General features: G+C 37.4%; 1 protein-coding gene across 2 annotated transcripts in view; it reads left to right on the forward strand.

Annotated features, from left to right (window-relative positions):
• Positions 1-19,368, forward strand: part of PPIL4 (peptidylprolyl isomerase like 4) — a 42,184-nt gene that overhangs the window by 18,380 nt on the left and 4,436 nt on the right. For both annotated transcript variants that reach the window (XM_088023843.1, XM_028103389.2), the window contains 5 exons: positions 1,983-2,107; positions 3,587-3,653; positions 7,480-7,591; positions 9,376-9,472; positions 13,687-13,834. In XM_088023843.1, coding sequence (XP_087879969.1) covers positions 1,983-2,107; positions 3,587-3,653; positions 7,480-7,591; positions 9,376-9,472; positions 13,687-13,834 — 549 coding nt within the window. The remainder of the gene's footprint in view (positions 1-1,982; positions 2,108-3,586; positions 3,654-7,479; positions 7,592-9,375; positions 9,473-13,686; positions 13,835-19,368) is intronic.

Below are 19,368 nucleotides of genomic sequence, written 5' to 3' on the forward strand. Positions count from 1 at the left end.
CCCGCTGAGCAGGGAGCCTGATGCGGGACTCGATCCCGGGACTCCAGGATCATGACCTGAGCCAAAGGCAGTCGCTTAACCAACTGAGCCACCCAGGCGCCCCCCCATAGTATTTTTAAGTTACTTTTGACTAAGTAGTATAGCAAGTTCTTTTTTAACTCATTAACCTTTTTTTTCTTCTGTGCTTCCTTTAGATGTGGTATTATAGGTGCTTTTCAGAATTTTTCCCTGATTTGCTCTTCCCCTTACATACTGTGATACTGTTTATTAGACACAGATTATTGTCTTTTCTAAAAAAAAATTTTTTTAAAGTAAGCTTTATGCCCAACATGGGACTTGAACGCACGACCCTGAGATCAAGGGTTGCATGTTCTCCTGATTGAGCCAGCCAGGCACCCTGGATTATTGTCTTTTGATAGGCTTCAGAAACACTGAGCAGATCTTATTGGCTCTGTTCCTTATTACTGTTTCTGATTTTAAAAAAAAGCTTTTTAAGTGTGTTTATCCAAGAGGAGACACTTTACATGATAAAGTTATCAGAAATTATCTCTGAGAGTTTTTGAATATATGTATAAAGGAATATTGTTTTCCTATCTAAAGGTCCATGGGAAATACAGTTTTCCCACAATGAAACCAATTCCATCATCATGTTTTTCTCCCAGAGTCACCCTCACTGGTTCTTCAGTAGGAAGTGGGATTTCCTGCTCAGTGCAGTAGTTGTCTGTGAAGTTGACTTCAGTTTGGCTAAAGCAGAAGATGACAGGATGAGAGTAAAAAGCTAGAAACACTGTCCAGGAATTGTTGCTGTTTCATATTGAACAACAGTGTGGAAAGAATGGGGCATTACTAATTGAGAAGGCTAGAGTCAGGATGATAATATTTTTCAAAAGTTTGTTAAAAAAACAAGCAAAACTAAAACTATATTTCTGGGGATACATACTTAACGTGGGAAAACTGAAGATATAGGGGAATGGCCAAAAAGGAAAACCAAAAAGCAGGACATTTGGTATTCTGGTGAGAAAGGCAGAGTCATGGGAACGGGGGACATTTTAGTTCTTTAGCTAGTTGTTGGCATCGTGGGTGTTTTTTATTTTCATGCTTCATAACTTAGATATACTTTATATAAATTCTTTTTTTAATATATCAAATACTTGAAAAAAGAAAAACGAGATAAAATTGGGACTTTGAAGCCAGATAGATCTGTGTTTAACTCCCAGCTGTTGTTTGCTACCGTGTGGCCTTGAGTTATTTAATGTTTTTGAATTTTATTTTATTCATTTTTAAAATGGAAACCACATGTTTTTTTTAAGAATTATTAGTTGGGTCCCTGGGTGGCTCAGTCGTTAAGCATCTGCCTTCAGCTCAGGTCATGATCCCAGGGTCCTGGGATCGAGTTCCACATCAGGCTCCCTGCTCAGTGGGGAGTTTGCTTCTCCCTCTGCCTGTCCCTCTGCCTACTTGTGCTCTCTCTATCTCTCTGTCAAATAAATAAAATCTTCAAAAAAAAAAAAAGAATTAGTAGTGTATATGAAGTGCCAGGCATGGTGCTCATACAAAGTCAGAGGTAGACAAGTATTAGCTATTAATATTACTACCAGGAACATTGTGATTTCTTTTTTTTTAAGATTTTATTTATTTATTTGACAGAGACACAGCGAGAGAGGGAACACAGCAGGGGGAGTGGGAGAGGGAGAAGCAGGTTTCCCGCAGAGCATGGAGCCCGAAGTGGGGCTCGATCCCAGGACCCTGGGATCATGACCTGAGCCTAAGGCAGACACTTAACGACTGAGCCACCCAGGCGCCCCTAGGAACACAGTAATTTTAAACTTTGAAATCTTACTTAGATTTCTTTTCCTAAGCCTGTAGTGGATTTCTAATGTAAATTTAGTTGTTTAGAGAAATCAGCATTTTGGGCTAGATAGGGTATTTAGAATAGAAACAACAAAGGAATTGATTTAAATTTTTGTTTACTTATAATTTAGGTGGGAGACCTACCTGATGCAGATATTAAGCCTCCAGAAAATGTGCTGTTTGTGTGTAAATTGAATCCAGTGACCACTGATGAAGATCTGGAGATAATATTCTCAAGATTTGGGCCAATAAGAAGGTAAACTCTAGAATTAGTGAAAGATTTTAGAAAAACTAGGTATTGGTGGTTTTCTAATGACATTTTTTTGATGAATCTGTGAACTCTGGAATTTTGTAGTGGTGAATTTTACAGATGAGTCTTGTACAGTAGGGAAGAAAAATAAGTATATGTGTGTGTATGTGTGCATACAAATACATACACACAAATATATATATATACATGATTGAATGATTGTCCCACTTCCAGCACACACATTTTTGCTTTAAAGCAAGAAGTGAATGGAACAGGTTCCTCGTTTCATGTTTTTAAAATGAGACTTATAGGGCGCCTGGGTGGCTTAGTCGGTTAAGCATCTGCCTTCAGCTCAGGTCATGATCCCGGGGTCCTGGGATGGAGCCCCACGTCGGGCTCTCTGCTTAGTGGGAGCCTGCTTCTCCCTCTCCCTACTGTTCCGCCTGCTTGTACTCTCTCAAATAAATAAATAAAATTAAAAAAAATAAAAAATAAAATAAAAGACTTATGTGAGGAAATGGACAAGCTGCATGGTTTCAACTCCCATCTTATTGGTCCTTTTACTTGTCAAGATGGATTAGTTCTATATAACAGCTATACTTACGGGGTAAAATTTGAGCTTGGTTTATATTAAAATTCAAAAACTACAAAGCATAAACTTACTAAATGTGTATATATGCATGAATATACATACATTATTTTACAGTAACATGAGATATTCTGTAATTCATCTACATTTGGACCAGAAGTGAATTATGACTTAAAAGAATTTTTTAGCAGTAGTTTACTTTTGGCACAGGGAGGTAAATAGTTTATCTTACACTTTCTTCAGTGCATTAGAAATTTAGGACTATAGGCCAAGATTGGGCATTTAGAGTAGAATTGAGATAATTTTGTTACTACACTGGTGAACTACTTTTTTTTAATTGTTATTGAAGAAATTTGGAGGAGTATAGTTCCACGAATTTAACTTTGATTTTTTTATAAGAGGTTTTTTTTTTTTTAAGATTTTATTTATTTATTTGTCAGAGAGAGAGAGAGAGCACAAGCAGGGGAAGCAGCAGGCAGAGGGAGAAGCAGGCACCCCTCTGAGCAAGAAGTCGGATGTGGGACTCTATTCCAGTACCTTGAGATCATGACCTGAGCCAAAGGCAGACGCTTAACGCTTAACCGACTGTGCCACCCAGGCGCCCCATAAGAGGTTTTTTTTTTAAGATTATTTATTTATTTATGTGAGAGAGAATGAGAGAGAGAGACAGAGACAGAGGGAGAAGCAGACTCCCCGCTGAGCAGGGAGACTGACTCAGGGTGTGATCCCAGGAGTCTGGGATCATGACCTGAGCCAAAGGCAGACACTTAACTGACTGAGCACCCAGGTGCCCCTTAACTTTGACTTTTAATAACTGGCTTATTTTGTTCTTCACTTTTGAAGAGTAAGAGTGAATGCTTTTTCTTTAAAGTCACTTTTTCCAAACTTTCTTTCAGTTGTGAAGTTATTCGGGATTGGAAGACAGGAGAATCCCTCTGTTATGCTTTTATTGAATTTGAAAAGGTAGGTCATAGTATACGTATTTTAAGTTTATATTTATTTTGTTCTTATATAGTGTTAAAATGTGAAAAATTATAGAACTTTCTAGTCTCTGAAATTAGAAAATTAATTTACCCTTTCTCTAGGTACCCAAGAAAAATAATTTTATTATATTCAAATAGAGGGTAAATTCAACATCTGTTGTTGTTAATATGTGTACCTTTACTTTAGGGTCAGGTGCAGTCTGAGTTTATGTATCTTTAAAACTTTAAAGTTTTAGGTGAAATCCTTCACATTGTATAAATGATTTTTCAGCATTGTTTATGTAGATCTGTAATTGAGTAATAGAGAACTGGACTGGATGTAAAGTTCTAGATATTAACCCGAACTCTGTCACTGACCACCTATTGTAGGTATTTGTCAGTTTGTTTAGGACTCTTATTCCTAGGCATTAGCCTCCTTATAAATAGAACTTGAATATTGGATTAGATAGTATCTTCTAGACCTATAATAATAATGATGATAGCTTATGTCACTCAAATAACTTTCTTTAAGCCAGGCATTATACTACTTGACCTGAATTTTACCCTCACAACTCTGTGAGATAGATAGGTACTTTCCTCCTTTTCCAAATAAGTAAACTGAGACATATAGTGGTTGTGTGACTTGATTAAAATTATGCCCCTAGTGAATGTCATAGCTGGGATTTGAATTTAGAAAAATCTGACACTGCTCCTATTGCTTTTAGCTGCTATGTGAGGCTGTGTCATTTCTATGCAGCTTTGGACTGATGTGTGTCCACTAGTAGCTCCTTCCAAGTGACAGTTATCCTTCCAAGTGAGTTATTCCAGAGCATTTATCGAATACCTTCTATATTTTAGGCACTGCGATAGCAGAAAAAACCAGAATTCCAGAGGCCCTCCCTATCACTGCTACTTGTAACATTATAGACCTGTTTTGTCTAATTTTAAACTTGATATAAATGTAAACACAGTGTGTGTTTTTTGTGTCCAGCATCTTTTGCTTAAGTGTTGTATTCCTAAGATTTATATGTTACTTCATATGTAGTAACATGTTAACTTTTTTCATTAATTTCCATTGACGTGGTATTTCATTATGTGTATATGGATTTTTGTTGCCATATAGTATTTTATTATGTGTATATAAAACAATTTAGATTTCCATTCAGCTTGGTCCTTGTAGTTTTGAGCTATTATGAATGGTTCTACTGTAAGGCATTTCTTTCGTATGTTTTGGTGTACATATGTATGCATTTCTGTTGGGTATGTACCTATGAGTGAATTGCTGGGTCATAGGGTAGTTGTGGCTATAGTAGATTATTTTAATCAGTTTTCCAGAGTGGTTGTATTTTTTTTTCCCCTAAGTGGTTATATTTTCGCTTTCACTAGCGATGTGTGAGAGTCCCTGTCAGTTCTTGGTATGGTCAGTCTTTAAAATTTTTATCCATTCTGGTGAGTGTGTAGTGGTATCTTATGATGGTTTTATTTTGCATTTCCTTGGTTGCGCCCCCTTTCATATGTTTATTGCATTGGATGTCTTTTTTTTTTTTTTTTAATGAAGTAACTGTTCAAGACTTGCCCACTTTTTGATTGCATGTTTGGCTGCCTTTTTCTTGATTTGTAAGAATTCTTTACATTTTCTGGATACAAGCTTATTTTTTGGTTATATGTGTTGCAAGTATCTTTTCTATAGATTTGCCTTTTCCCCATTTTTAATGGTGTCTTTTGATAAGCAGAAATTTCTGATTTTTACTTCAGTTTGTCAATATTTTTTTCTTTTTTTTTAAAGATTATTTATTTATTTATTCATGAGAGACAGAGAGAGAGAGAGAGGCAGAGGGAGAAGCAGGCTCCCAAGGAGCAGGGAGCCTGACGTGGGACTCAATCCCAGGACCCTGGGATCATGACTTGAGCCGAAGGCAGACGCTTAACCATCTGAGCCACCCACGCGCCCCTCGTCAATATTTTTCTTATGGCTGGTTTTAAAAAACTTTGTCTACCCCCACAGTCATGAAAAATCCTCCAGTGCTGGGGCGCCTGGGTGGCTCAGTTGGTTAAGCGACTGCTTTCGGCTCAGGTCATGATCCTGGAGTCCCGGGATCAAGTCCCACATCGGGCTCCCTGCTCAGCAGGGAGTCTGCTTCTCCCTCTGACCCTCTTCCCTCTCCTGCTCTCTGTCTCTCATTCTCTCTCTCTCAAATAAATAAATAAAATCTTTAAAAAAAAATATCCTCCAATGCTACCTTTAGAAGGTTTGCTGTGAAAAATCTTTCCCATTTAGATCTGTAATTTGATTTTTGTGTATTATGTGTATCATGTTAAATTTCATTTTTCTTACATTGGATAGCAAGGGGACTCAGCCTAGTTTATTGAAAAGGTTGTCCTATCCACACAGCTTGGCAGTGCCATCTTTGTCATAAGTCAGGTGCCTACATAAGTGTAAAGTATCTGAGAACTTTCTCTTTAGGGAAAGGGCACAGTGATGCAGTTATGCCTGCCCAAGTATAATCATTACAGATTCATCAAACATACATTGATTGTTGGGGCCTCTGGCTGGCTCAGTCAGTAGAACATGCGCCTCTTGGGTCATGAGTTTGAGCCCCATGTTGGATGTAGAGCTTTAAAAAAAAGAGCAAAACACTGATTGCCTATCATGTGCGAGCTGATGTTCTAAATGATGTAGATACAAAGATGAATAAAGCTTTATATCTTTATGGAGTTTATAATCCATTTAATTCTTGACATACATGGTAAATAAATTTATAACTAGTTTTTGTTTTTTTATCTTCTTCTCTGAATTGTCTCTAGTAAGTTGTGAGCACGCCAGAGAATGTTTCCAGGAATATAGGAGATAATTGATCAATGCTGGGTTGAAATGCATCATTTCTAGTCTTCAGATGTCGGAAATGGAGAATAGGGGGTTTGTGAAGTTGCTGACAGGAAGAATCCTTATGTAACACCGACCTTGGTATCTCAGGCCCACAGTCCATTATCCACACCCCTGGGGGTAGCTATGTTTCTGATTTCAGGCTTTTTCAGAACTTAGAAAGGTGTGGACTGTGTAATACTCCTCTGGGTCAGCACTCCATAATCATTCACAAAATATTTCTGCACTGAAACAAATGCATATTCATACTAAGTGGAACAAATCAAGGCCACGGTCTTCTGTTAGGTCAAGTTTTGTTGTCAAATGGATTTTATGTTATTTTTTTAAAGATTTTATTTATTTCACAGAGAGAGAGACAGCGAGAGAGGGAACACAAGCAGGGGGAGCAGGAGAGGGAGAAGCAGGCCTCCTGCCGAGCAGGGAGCCTGATGTGGGGCTCCATCTCAGGACCCTGGAATCATGACCTGCGCCGAAGGCAGCCGCTTAACGACTGAGCCTCCCAGGCTCCCCTGTCAAATGGATTTTAACACCAAATTTATAAAAACAGCTTTCAACTTTCAGAATATTTTTGGGTTTCGAATGAAAGGGTTTATAGATGGACTTGTACAGCACAATTTGCAAGTGTATGTATGTCCACTACAGTCACACTGCCTCGGCTCAAATCCTGGCTCTCACCTTTGCCAGCTGACCTTTGGCAACTTCTGTACCTTTCTAAACAGATGTTTTCTCTTTGAGAAAATGGAGATAATAGGTAGTACTTCATATGCTTGTATCAGAGTTAACTGAGCTCATAGATGCAGAGCATGCAACAGCATCTGGTGTGCGATAGGCACTCAAATATTAGTGTTAGTAACAACAGACTTGCTGTGTTTTCAGTATTTGTTCTAGCTGCAGAAATTTTTTCCATAAAGATTTATGCTTGAGTTTTTGTAATTATTATCAGGAAGAAGATTGTGAGAAGGCGTTCTTCAAAATGGACAATGTCCTTATAGACGACAGAAGAATACATGTGGATTTTAGCCAGTCTGTTGCAAAGGTTAAGTGGAAAGGAAAAGGTATGTTGGTTCAGCTTCCTTTGTTTCTGTTCACTGTGCATGCGTGTGCGTGCGTGCGTGTGCATTGTGTGTGTGTGTGTGTACGTGTGTGCCTGTACCTCCTTTGCCTTAGTGTTGTTCATTAGGAGAAATGTTTATTGATGGAACTTCTGCCATTTATGGTTTCACGTAGGTGCTAGCAAGAATCTAACATACAGGGGCGCCTGGGTGGCTCAGTTGGTTAAGCGACTGCCTTCGGCTCAGGTCATGATCCTGGAGTCCCGGGATCGAGTCCCGCATCGGGCTCCCTGCTCAGCAGGGAGTCTGCCTCTCCCTCGGACCCTCCCCCCTCTCATGCTCTCTCTCTCTATCTCATTCTCTCTTTCAAATAAATAAATAAAATCTTTAAAAAAAAAAAAGAATCTAACATACAGGGGAGTGTGTGTGTGTGTATATGTGTATTTAAGCTGATGGTGAATATATTTACTATTTTTGTGTTATAAATTACTTATAATTACCCATTGCAAACATGGCATATTTGCAAAGTAATGATTTTGATGGTTTTGATGGCTTGGTTCTTCTAGGTGCAAAACTCTTAAGTTTTTTTGAAGTTTGTTTGTTTTAGTTATCACATGGTAGAAAATTGAAAAGGTGGTGTTTAAAAACTCTCCCTTCCTTCATCTATCCATTTCCCTTCCCAGAGGTAACCACTCTTACCCGTTTCTTGTATTATTTTCCACATACATTCTTTGAACATACATACATATGTGTTTATGTTAGAATTTCCTCTTATTTCATGTTTTTATTCCCATGTAGGTTTTATGTATATTTGTTAGCTTTCTCTTTTAAAAAAGGAAGTATATATATTTTATACATACAGTTTTCATCTTGGGAGTAGAGGGGCTGCATAGGATGCTTTTTCCTGGCCCTGCCACTGAGGGCCAGTCAAGATATAACAGTAGGTCCTATTTTTCTGAAGGGATTGTTGATTTCATTTCTGGCACTTGGGAGGGAATATAGGTGACTTAGGCTTGGTGTTGTTGCCAGCCCTCCCCTTTCACACCCTTTAGTGAACTTCTGTGTACATTCCTGCTGTCCTGCTATCTGCTTGGTGCTCTGGAGATCTTGGTCAGTGTCTCTTCTGACAGATCAGAGATCTTTAAAGCCTCACTTCTTTTTTTTTTATTTTTTTTATTTTTTAAAGATTTATTTATTTTGAGAGAGTGAGAATGAGAGAGAGAGTACATGAGAGGGGGGAGGGTTAGAGGGAGAAGCAGACTCCTTGCTGAGCCAGGAGCCCGATGCGGGACTTGATCCCGGGACTCCAGGATCATGACCCGAGCCGAAGGCAGTCGCTTAACCGACTGAGCCACCCAGGCGCCCCTAAAGCCTCACTTCTTTACAACTTCTAAGCCTCTCAGATCTCAGACTCCAGTCTCAAGCCCTCAATTTCCTTTGGACCTAATTTTCTCCTGGACTTAATGGCTCTAGTTAAATACTGCATTATTTCCCAGTGAAATGTATTCACTGTGTCATTTAGGATTTGAAAGTTTGATGTTGTAATTACTCACATATATCGTTAGGTGGCAGCATATAGCTACTTAGCAAAACGGGTTTCATTTGAAATAGTAATGGAGAATGAATTACTCTTCTTTTGTTTTCTTCTCAGCCTTTTTCTGTCCGCCAACGTATATGCCATTTATAAAATAGCTGATGTATTATACCTCTTAAAATTAATTTTTGTTCTTTAATAAGTTAGGGGAGTTTTTTTACTAAGTCTTTTTTTTTTTTTTTTTAATAAATAGGTGGGAAATACACCAAGAGTGATTTCAAGGAATATGAAAAGGAACAGGATAAACCATCTAATTTAGTTTTGAAAGATAAAGTAAAGCCCAAGCAGGAGTATCCTTTACAATAACCAATTAGTCAATATGTATAGACCATCCACTCTGTAGAATACTGTGTGATATGTTATAAAAAGTCACAGTCTGTAGAAGATAAGGTTCCTGAATCCAGTGGTTTGTGAAGACATCGTTTAGTTTATTGTGATCCTGTTTCAACGTCTTACATAAACTTTTCTTTTTTGGTATGTTCTCTAATGTACGAATAAGGTTAGGGTTGAAAAAAATCTTTAGCCTAATTCTTTTCCCTCCTTACTCTTAGGTTAAGGTTAACACTTATTCTGAAATCTTCAGGTAAGATTTGTATTTTGTATACAATTGTAATGTTTTAAATTCCTCTTACTCAGAAATTTTCTTCGTGTAGCTACGCTAAATTCTTGGTGTTAACCTTCCTCATAATGTTTAACTTCTTTGGATGGCAAATATGTAGATTAACAAAATCCTGTTGTTCTCTTACATGATTAGGTTGCTTCTTTCTGCTTAGTACATTGTCAGTCTAGCAACAAATATTTATTGGGCTCCTATTTGTATGTAAGAGTTAGCTTTTATATGATTAAAAAGAAATCCATTGACTTGACCATTTTAATTTAGGTTCTTCCAAGTTTTAGTTGAGACAAGTAAAAATCAGTGAAACATACTGTTTACATTATGTCATTTTAATTTGTTCATTGATATTCTCATTATAAATCTATCACTCTTCACATTGCGAAAGTTATTTCTTTTGTGATTCTTTCTGGTAAATGGTTTCTTTGTTTCCTAATTTCTGTTGGTGTTTTAGGGATTCTCTTTCCCACACCTGTCTTAGACATTTCTTTTCCAAGTATTCATCAGGGAAAGATGAATATCAGGTTGACTTGTTATACAGTCGTTTGAAAAACTGTGTTGACTGTCTACAGTGCATAAAGCATTGTAAGGTGTAAGAGGCATGACAGGAGGATAAAGTCTGATATGTGCTGACACGAGGAGGCGGCTTTCACACGCAAGCATACCAAACAGTAAGCTAAGATGTAGTCTAAAAAGATGTACGTAAGGGGGGATATGATTGAAATATTAAAATCATAAAAGGTATGGGTGGGATACACTTGAGATTTATTTAACAAATCTTTGAAATTAAATTTAGGCTAACCACTAGTAGCTGCAGCTGGCAGAAGGGAAGTGTGTAGGGCAGATAAAAGGAAGTGCAGACATAGAGTGTAAAGTACAAGGAGGTGTCTTTCATCTTTTTCCTCATAGAGGTAAATAGTTCAGGCTGAAAAGGAAGAATATGTAGTATTAAAATGTTCTAAATTCAAGATGATAGATTACTAAAAGCTAAGAAAAGAAACCAGGCATGTTTGAGAATAAATCTGTAGCCCAGTTACTATCCAATAGAAGTTTCTACAGTGATGGAAACTATCTCCACCATCCAGTGTAGCTACCAACCACATGTGTTTTTTGAGCATGTGAAATGGACTGAGGAACTGAATTTTAAAGTTTGCTTAATTTTAATTAATTTAAACAACCACATGTGGCTAGTATTGAACAGTGTCAGCTTTCAGTCTTTTGAAATTGATGGAGAAGACAGACATGACCTGATGCAAACCATTGTTAATCATTCTCAAACAGAATATTAAACAAGGAAAAAGGAAATTCTTGAGTCTGACCCAGTAAGATAGTCTTTCTTGGTAATTGATTTCATTTTAGCAAGGCCTTTATAATCTCAGGTACAATAATAGAGTGACAGAACATGTGTTTATAATATGTAAGAGATATATATATATATATTTTTTTTTTTTTTTTTTTACCCACCTTGTATATTATGTATTATGTGACTTTTTTACTATGGCAGGGAAAGGAGATTCAGAGGACAATCTAATAATCAGATAAGTTTAGTGGGTTTTTTTAAATATATAATTAGATAAGCTTTAAGTTAAAAAGGCATGGTGGAGATACACTTTTATGGATCTTGAGAAAAAGAGAAATTATTGTAAATTAGACTACTAATAAGATTAAAAATAGAACAAAAGGAAAGGCAAGTTTAATTTGGCCAGGGTAGACCTTGGGGAATAAATTGGGGAAAGGAAGTCAGAGAGATCACAAATCTATGGTTAATTCAAAGGACTTCGGAAGGATTTGACACATGCAAGTGTTGCCTATAGTAGTGAGTAGAAGATAGTGGGTAAACGAGGGAGAAGAGATGTGACAAGTGTCTTGGCGATATGGTAAATAATCAACAAGTACTTATTTGGCGTCTGTTACACAGCCAGCTTAGCAGTGAAACATAGCCCCTGCCCTCATAGACCTTATGTTTTATTGTTGGAGGGGGGATGAACAGACATTAAATAATTACCAGGAATCAAATATAAATATGTCTAGAGTGTTGCAAAGAAGTACATTTGTGGGATATGGGGCTTGTAGAGGTGAGGAATCAGGGAGGACCCTCAGGTAACACTAAGAGAAGTGACATTAAAGCTCACCTTGAATATGGGGGAAGAGCTATGATGGGAGGCTGTTTTCTCTGACTTGATCCATCATTTAAGAAATCTAGTTTATGTTATGCCTAGCACAATCCAAGTACAGCCATTCACGCGCACACATAATTGAAACAGAAATGCCATAGTATTTTTATTAGGTGCCATATATTCTGTTTTCCATTCTACATTATTACAAAATGCTGGCTGTGACACACTAAATGGGTTTTGGATGGAGGGAGCTGCATGTGTAAAGCAACACAGTAAGTGAAGTCCTGGGCAAGGGCTGTTGAATTCGTACCTGCAAAAGGAGAGGCTCCAGAAGCTACTCTGGAAACAGTGTGACGTAGTATAAAGGAGAAAAGAAGTTAGAGATAATGGAGTAGGAATAGGATATGGTACAGGCTGACTGGCCATCTTTAGCCATCTTGTGAAAAGCCAAGAGGATGCAGCATTTTCCTGTTTAATGTTATGTAGAAGTGAGATGTCCCTGAGGAAGGCATAGAGCTGCGGTGTCGTGAAAACAGACCTGACGCTCTAGTCCTGGGGGAAGTGTGTCCACCATTCCTCTAGTTGCACACGCCTCTAAAACAGCTCTGCATTTTGGGCTTCCTCCTAAGCTTTTTTTTTGAAAACCACTATTCTGGCCCTTGTCAGCCTTCCTCAAACACTATTTTAGAATTTGAGATTATTTTCAACAGGGTGTAACGGTTTTATATTTTCTCTTATTCTAAGACATGATAGTGTATTAGAGAAAATACATCTCTCTGAATTAAAACACATTATCGTAATTTTCATACCACATTTATGTGAAATTAAGGTTCACTCACGTCTATAAATATTGAGTCACTGTGTTGTACACTTGAAACTAATACAATATTGTATGTCAACTACACTTCAACTAAGAAAAAAAGATCCACTCACAATTTACCATCTAGACAAATGATACCATTTCTCGTTGTTTCCTTCAAATCTTGATCTTTTATGATTTGTAAAGTTATGATTACCATATGGTATAAACAATTTTTATTTCAAGCTTTTTCCACTTTTAATTTTTCATAAACACTTTTCTGGTTTTTTTCATAGCATTTACTTATCATTGCTAATAACTTTCTTTGTATATCCTGTTGAAGTTCTACAGTATATTTAAGAATGTCCTTATTACTAGGCTTTTGTTACTCTCGATTTCTGTTACAAAAAATAATTGTTATATATACCTTTGTTCATTTAACTTATTTTAATCTTTTATAAATTCTTCAATTTAAATGTGGCGGCTGTTGCGAGGCATTGCTAAATTTCCTCCTATAGGATTGAACTAATTAGTACTTCAACAGAGGAGTCACAGGAATGTATCTTCTATCTCCTGTAGCTCCTCTGGCATTGGGGTTTGTCATATCTTAATTTTTTCCAGTGAAACTTACCTCATTTTGTAAGTTTAAGTTTTTTTTCATTACTGACAAATAGGTTTCCTTATTTTTTATGGCTACTTAAATTTTCATTTGTGGATTTAGCTTTTTTTGCCCTCCATGTTTTTTGCCCACTCACTTGCCAGTTGTTAATTGTTTATTTAAGGTCAGGGTTCTTTCCGTTTTTCCTGAAAGAAAATACGAAGTAGTTATGTTTTAGAAAAAGACTCTTATGCTTGTGAGGTGCTTTTTGCTTTAAAAAATTTTTAGCCTCATGGCCACCTCTGTTTACCAGATTCTTATGTTTTGATGTATTATCAGTGTCAGTTCTCACATCTGTCCTTAACTAGCTGCTGCAGTGCAAAATATGATCTTGTACTAGAGGAGCAAGCAGAAGATTCAAAATCAAGTCACTCACACACAAGTAAAAAACACAAGAAGAAAACTCGTCACTGCTCTGAAGAACAAGAAGATGAGGACTACATGCCGATCAGAAATACTAATCAGGTACTTGTAAGGTCCAGCCTTAGCTGTAGAGAGAGAATTATTTTATCCCTCTGTAAATTACTTCTAAGTGACATAATGTAGGGGGAAAGGGTATAGTTCTGAAAGGGTGGCCATGTTCCTAACTAGAACATAGAATGGTTTCACTGGGGTGATGGACTGTAGTTTTTGAGAATATAGATCACAAATGATAAAAGATTGTTTTCAAAGTAACTTAGTATATCATTCAGTTCCATATTGTGAAACGAGTGATTTCTGAACCTGTGGACACTTACTTAACTCCCATCAGGAGCAAGTGTGGTTGTGCTGAAAAAGTGCTCATTTGTCATTTTAACTGATCACCAGGTGTTATGGATAGTACTTATAGCTCTTGAAGTTTTTTTTTTAATTTATTTTTTATTATTTATATATTTTTTAAAGATTTTTATTTATTTATTTGAAAGAGAGAGCATGAGCAGGGGGAGGGGGAGAAGCAGACTCCCCTGCTGAGCAGGGAGCCCGATGCAGGGCTTGATCCCAGGACACTGGGATCATGACCTGAGCCAAAGTCAGTCACTTGACCGACTGAGCCACTCAGGCTCCCGGCTCTTGAAGTTTTAAGACCTGTGAAACATTTATGGGGAGGGGGAGGGGGCAGAGAGATAAGCAGACTCCCTGCTGAGCTCAGAGCCTGACAGGGGGCTTAATCCCAGGACCCTGGGATCATGACCAGAGCTGAAGGCAGACGCTTAACTTGACTGAGCCACCCAGGTGCCCTGCCACCAACATTTCTTGAATCTTGATTCTTCTCTAGACACTTAAATCTCCATCCCCATCTCCCACTCCTGCCCAAACTGCAGGGACACAAAATGACAGGTAATCTTTGCCCTCAGAGAATTTAGGATCTAGAGAGGGATGAACATATAAGGAAGAAAGGGACGATGTAAGACATGTAACTTAATTAAGACAGCATTGGACATGGAGTCAAAAGATCACTGTTTTAGCCGAAGCATGCTATATAATTTTTGATAAGACACTAAATCCCCTTTATCTTAAGTTTCTTCATATAGATTTTGTGCATCTTTTTTATCCTGCTGTTTGATTACTTTAAAACTTCACAATAGAAAATATTTTTCTTTTTTGGCATGGAGTAAAGCCATCAAGTAGTTTTTTGGGGGAATGTTGTTAGAACTTTTTAAAATAATTTTAAATCAGTTGGCAGTTATAAAATTATTATATTATTCTTTTTTAAATTCCTGTGTTTTAAATCAGAATAGTTTCTGTGGTAAGGCCATTCACTGGATTCATATTTTAATTAATTTGTTTCTTTTCAATGTTTAGAGATTGCTTTAAATAATTTTTTGTGTGTTTTGTAGTTTTAAAAATTTCTTGTATGCTTCCAAAGTAAAATCTGCGAAGTGGTATGTGTGGAGAACCTAGATTCTTCCCCCCACCTTTCACTTCTGCCCCCACGGCAGCCCCTCGGTGTGTTTCATGGGTTGTTCTTCATTTTTAAAAAATTTCAGCAGTTATGTATTTTATATATAATATTTTTAGTTTCCTCTGTTCTAGATAGCATGTATTCCTGCTCCTCGCTGTCATCTTGAGGACCTCTCTTTTTCTATAGCCTTTTTGCTATTTAAAGAGTGCCCTCATTCATGCCCTGCCCTTAGCGTTTAAGTCACACCTTTCCTCTGTTACTCAGTTCTCCCAACTAAGACGCACATGAATCAGTGACAGCTAGTGGTGTCTGTGTGCGTACAATGTGAGGTGGATACGATTTTCCCCATTTCACAACCGAGAAAGTGAAAACTGAAGAGTTTAAGTGACTTGCCCTGGTTTTGCAGAGCTGATAAGTAGCAGAGCCACAGTATAAATCCAGACTTGTTCTCCTAGCCGCTCTGCTGCTGCTCTGACCTGGAGTATATTGCTGGCAGTTTTCTCTTGCTAGTCTAATAAAATTGGTCCCCTAGTGTGATATTCCAGTGTGATCTACCTGGCACAGCTCCCTTTTAATTTCTGTACTGTATTAGTTTGGCCTGAGACCACCCCAGTCTTTTGAAATGGTGGCTGTGTCACATTTCTATGAATATTTAGCATGTTTTTTGACATGCTGGAACTCGTTGATCCCCGCCCCCTGCGTCACTCCCGACCACTGTCCGTGTTTTTTTAGCCGCAGCTTCCTGTCCTGCACTTGCACATGGACTCGTCAGTGAGTTTAGGCCTGACGTGCAGTATGTTGGTCTATTTGCAATAATCAGAGGTCCAGAAAACCAAAATCTGGCTGCATTTTAAGTCTCTGATTCCCCCTTTTGTGCATCTTTTTTATCCTGCTGTTTGATTACTTTAAAACTTTACAATAGAAAATATTTTTCTTTTTTGGCATGGAGTAAAAGCCATCAAGTAGTTTTTTGGGGGAATGTTGTTAGAACTTTTTAAAATAATTTTAAATCAGTTGGCAATTATAAAATTGCTAGGTTCCAGCTAATAATCTCCTAACTTATTTCTCCCCTCAAAGCAAATGTTTTTTGATTTTGCACTTTGATTTAATAATACAAGTATACTAATTTTCTTTCCAATAAAATAGCATCTGTATTTAACAGTTTAGTGGGCCCAATTTTTTGTTTTATTATTCTGATTTTTATCCTTTTGATTTCAGTCTCAAGATTATAATCATTAAAGGGAATTTTCAGTACTAGGTTATTCTCAGGTATAGCTCAGATTTTCCTATTTGTTGATATTTTGCTTGGTGGGCCTAGTTTCCTAAGAATATTTTAACTTATTTCTTCAAGTTCTTTGTTTTTTATTGAGTGACAGCCTTACTGTTCAATTTGAAAATTTCTCTGTTTAATTTTTCCACCTCATGTCTTTATTCCAGAGATGGTTACTATGTTGTTGAGGCTTGGGTTTTACTGGGGTTCCAGGAAGTGAGCTTTCGGCTGTGGGTTGCCTGTTGAGAAGTATGCATCCTGGTTGTCAGTCCTCCTCTGTGGCTTTTGTAGGTGTTTATTATTCTTATAATTGGGGACTCTTATTTTTGCTGTCATTTTGATCAGTTAATGTTATTTTAGTGATTTAGATTTAACTAAATCTTTGATTTAGTCCTAGAGACCTGAGCAAGGATAGCTTTTAGTTTAGATTTTTTTGGACTGCTTTACATGAAATCATTGGATAGGTTCAGGTGATTGCTTTAAATTGTCCACTTAAAAAATAAATAAATTGTCCATTTTATGGTGTTTTTTCTTTTTTTTATTAAGATTTTATTTATTCATTTGTGAGAGAGACAGAGAGATAACAAGCAGAGGGAGAGGGAGAGGGAGAAGCAGACTCCCTGCTGAGCAAGGAGCCCGATGTGGGACTCGACCCCAGGACCCTGGGATCATGACCTGAGCCGAAGGCAGACGCTCAACCATCTGAGCCACCCAGGCGCCCTATGGTGTTTTTTCTTTCCTTTTTAGCCACATACTAGTTTAGTTATTTTGTCTTATGGCTTAAGTGTATAAAATGATAGAATTTTTTTAAAGTCTGTACTGGAAAGGACTTACAGCTCATCTAATTCATTCCCTTCCCCTTAGATGTAAAGATCCTTACCCCACAGGCCTGTGGCCCTTTATAGTTTAATGAGAGAGCTAGAACTTTAACATTATATTGATTCAGGTATGGGTTTTTTTCATTATTCTGTACCACTTCCTTTGCAATTTTATATGTCAAGTTACTGATCAATTAAAAAATTATCTCCACCCTGTACAGATCTCTTGAGTCTCACTTTCCTTATTTTCTAGAATGAGGGTAATATTGTACTCCAAAAGCACCTAGCACTGTGCTAGCACATACTTAAAAAATTAGTTCTAATATGGCTTCATCCAGCCATCTGACCTTTTCCTCTTCATGCACATGGTGGTGATTCTTCCTTGCTTTTCAGTTTTCACTTCTACTCCGTGCATTAGCCTTCTTGCAGCCAATCCACAGCCAAACCCACTCATTCTTTGAGGTTAATATCAAGTCCTAACTTCTCTATGAAACCTTCCCTGGTAAATCTAACCTCAAGATTATTTCTTGTTTGACATATCTCGTAAATGGCAAAGACCATTTGAACCTAGAGCTGCCCAACTTTAAAGCTTGTATAGCTTTGAAAAATACTCCAAGTAGGAGAGGTTTTAAGGTTTCAGTCATTTCAGATTTTCAGCTTCATCAAGTTTTTCAAAGAATTAAATACTGTATAATCTTTTATCTCCTTCTCTCTTATTTTAAACACTCAAAGCACTTAAGTGCCTTTTTGTATAATTACTAAAGATTTTATACTTACACATCAGTTAGCAGTCTCTCCATTTTAAAAGTTTATTGTCCCAACCAATACAGAAATTAAGTATACAGACAGAATAGTACATAGATATTTACATTTTGTTTATGTTACAGGAAGCACAAAATATTCTTTTATCTAGGGCTGTCATATATTGTTAGAAAGTAGTAGTTAAAGAGTTAAACCAAGTACTCACTTTCTACCTCTGGGACTCTTACAGAGTGAGAATAACTATTGGGATTGTGCAGGAAATCATGCAACAGTTTATAAAGTTGTATTCCACAAACACTGATTAGAACAATCATGTTAGATCTATTTTCACATGCTGCAATCTCCAGGCCAGGTGTAATGTACAGTATCTAGACAATATATGGAATAATTATGAATCCTTTGCTTAAAACCCAGTCCTTAACCATGGGTATTCATCACTCTAGATTTGAAACCTTGACGTTTACATCTATTATAATAATGTCTGTGGTGATAGAGTTGGGACCCTTGGGAATTCAATCCTTAGGATTTTGCTTTCCTCTGAGAGAAATCTTTTAAGGAAGTTGAATTTTATGAACTGTCTCTTGAAAGAGCATTGGCTGTGGTCTCTTTAGATTTTGGCCACTTGCTGAGATACTCATTTTATTTTACTTTATTTTTTTAAGTAGACTCCATGCCCAGTGTGGAGCCCAAGGCGGGGCTTGAACTCATGACCCTGAGATCAAGACCTGAGCTGAGATCAAGAGTCAGATGCTCAACCAACTGAGCCACCCAGGCGCCCCCAAGATACTCATTTTAATTAGGGATAGAACACAAACAGAAATAGAATTGTTTTAACTAGCCCCCTTCATAGAGGAAAATTACTACTGTTACTTAAAAATTAGTAAGAATAGAATTTAGGGTCACCGGGTGGCTCACCTGCTTAAGATTCTCTCCCTCTGCCCCCCTCCTTCTCTCTGTCTCTGTCTCTCTCACCCCCTCCCCCAAAAAAGAATTTAAAGTATCTACTCTGGTGGCCCATTGTTTCTTAACTCATTTTTAAAGAAATATGTAAATAAATGATTTTATTTATTATTTTTTAAAGATTTCCTTATTAGAGAAAGTGCATGCACATGCAGGGGGGAGGGGGCAGAGGGAATCTCAAGCAGACTCCCCTCTGAGTGTAGAGCCTGACACGGGTCTCCGTCTCATGACCCATGAGATCATGACTTGAGTCAAAACCAAGAGTCGGATGCTTAACCAACTGAGCCACCCAGGTGCCCCAATAAAT

Source organism: Eumetopias jubatus, unplaced genomic scaffold (genome assembly GCF_037043125.1).
Source record: "Eumetopias jubatus isolate StellerSeaLion01/CBP00866 unplaced genomic scaffold, mEumJub1_p1.0 scaffold_6, whole genome shotgun sequence".
Classification (NCBI taxonomy): domain Eukaryota; kingdom Metazoa; phylum Chordata; class Mammalia; order Carnivora; family Otariidae; genus Eumetopias; species Eumetopias jubatus.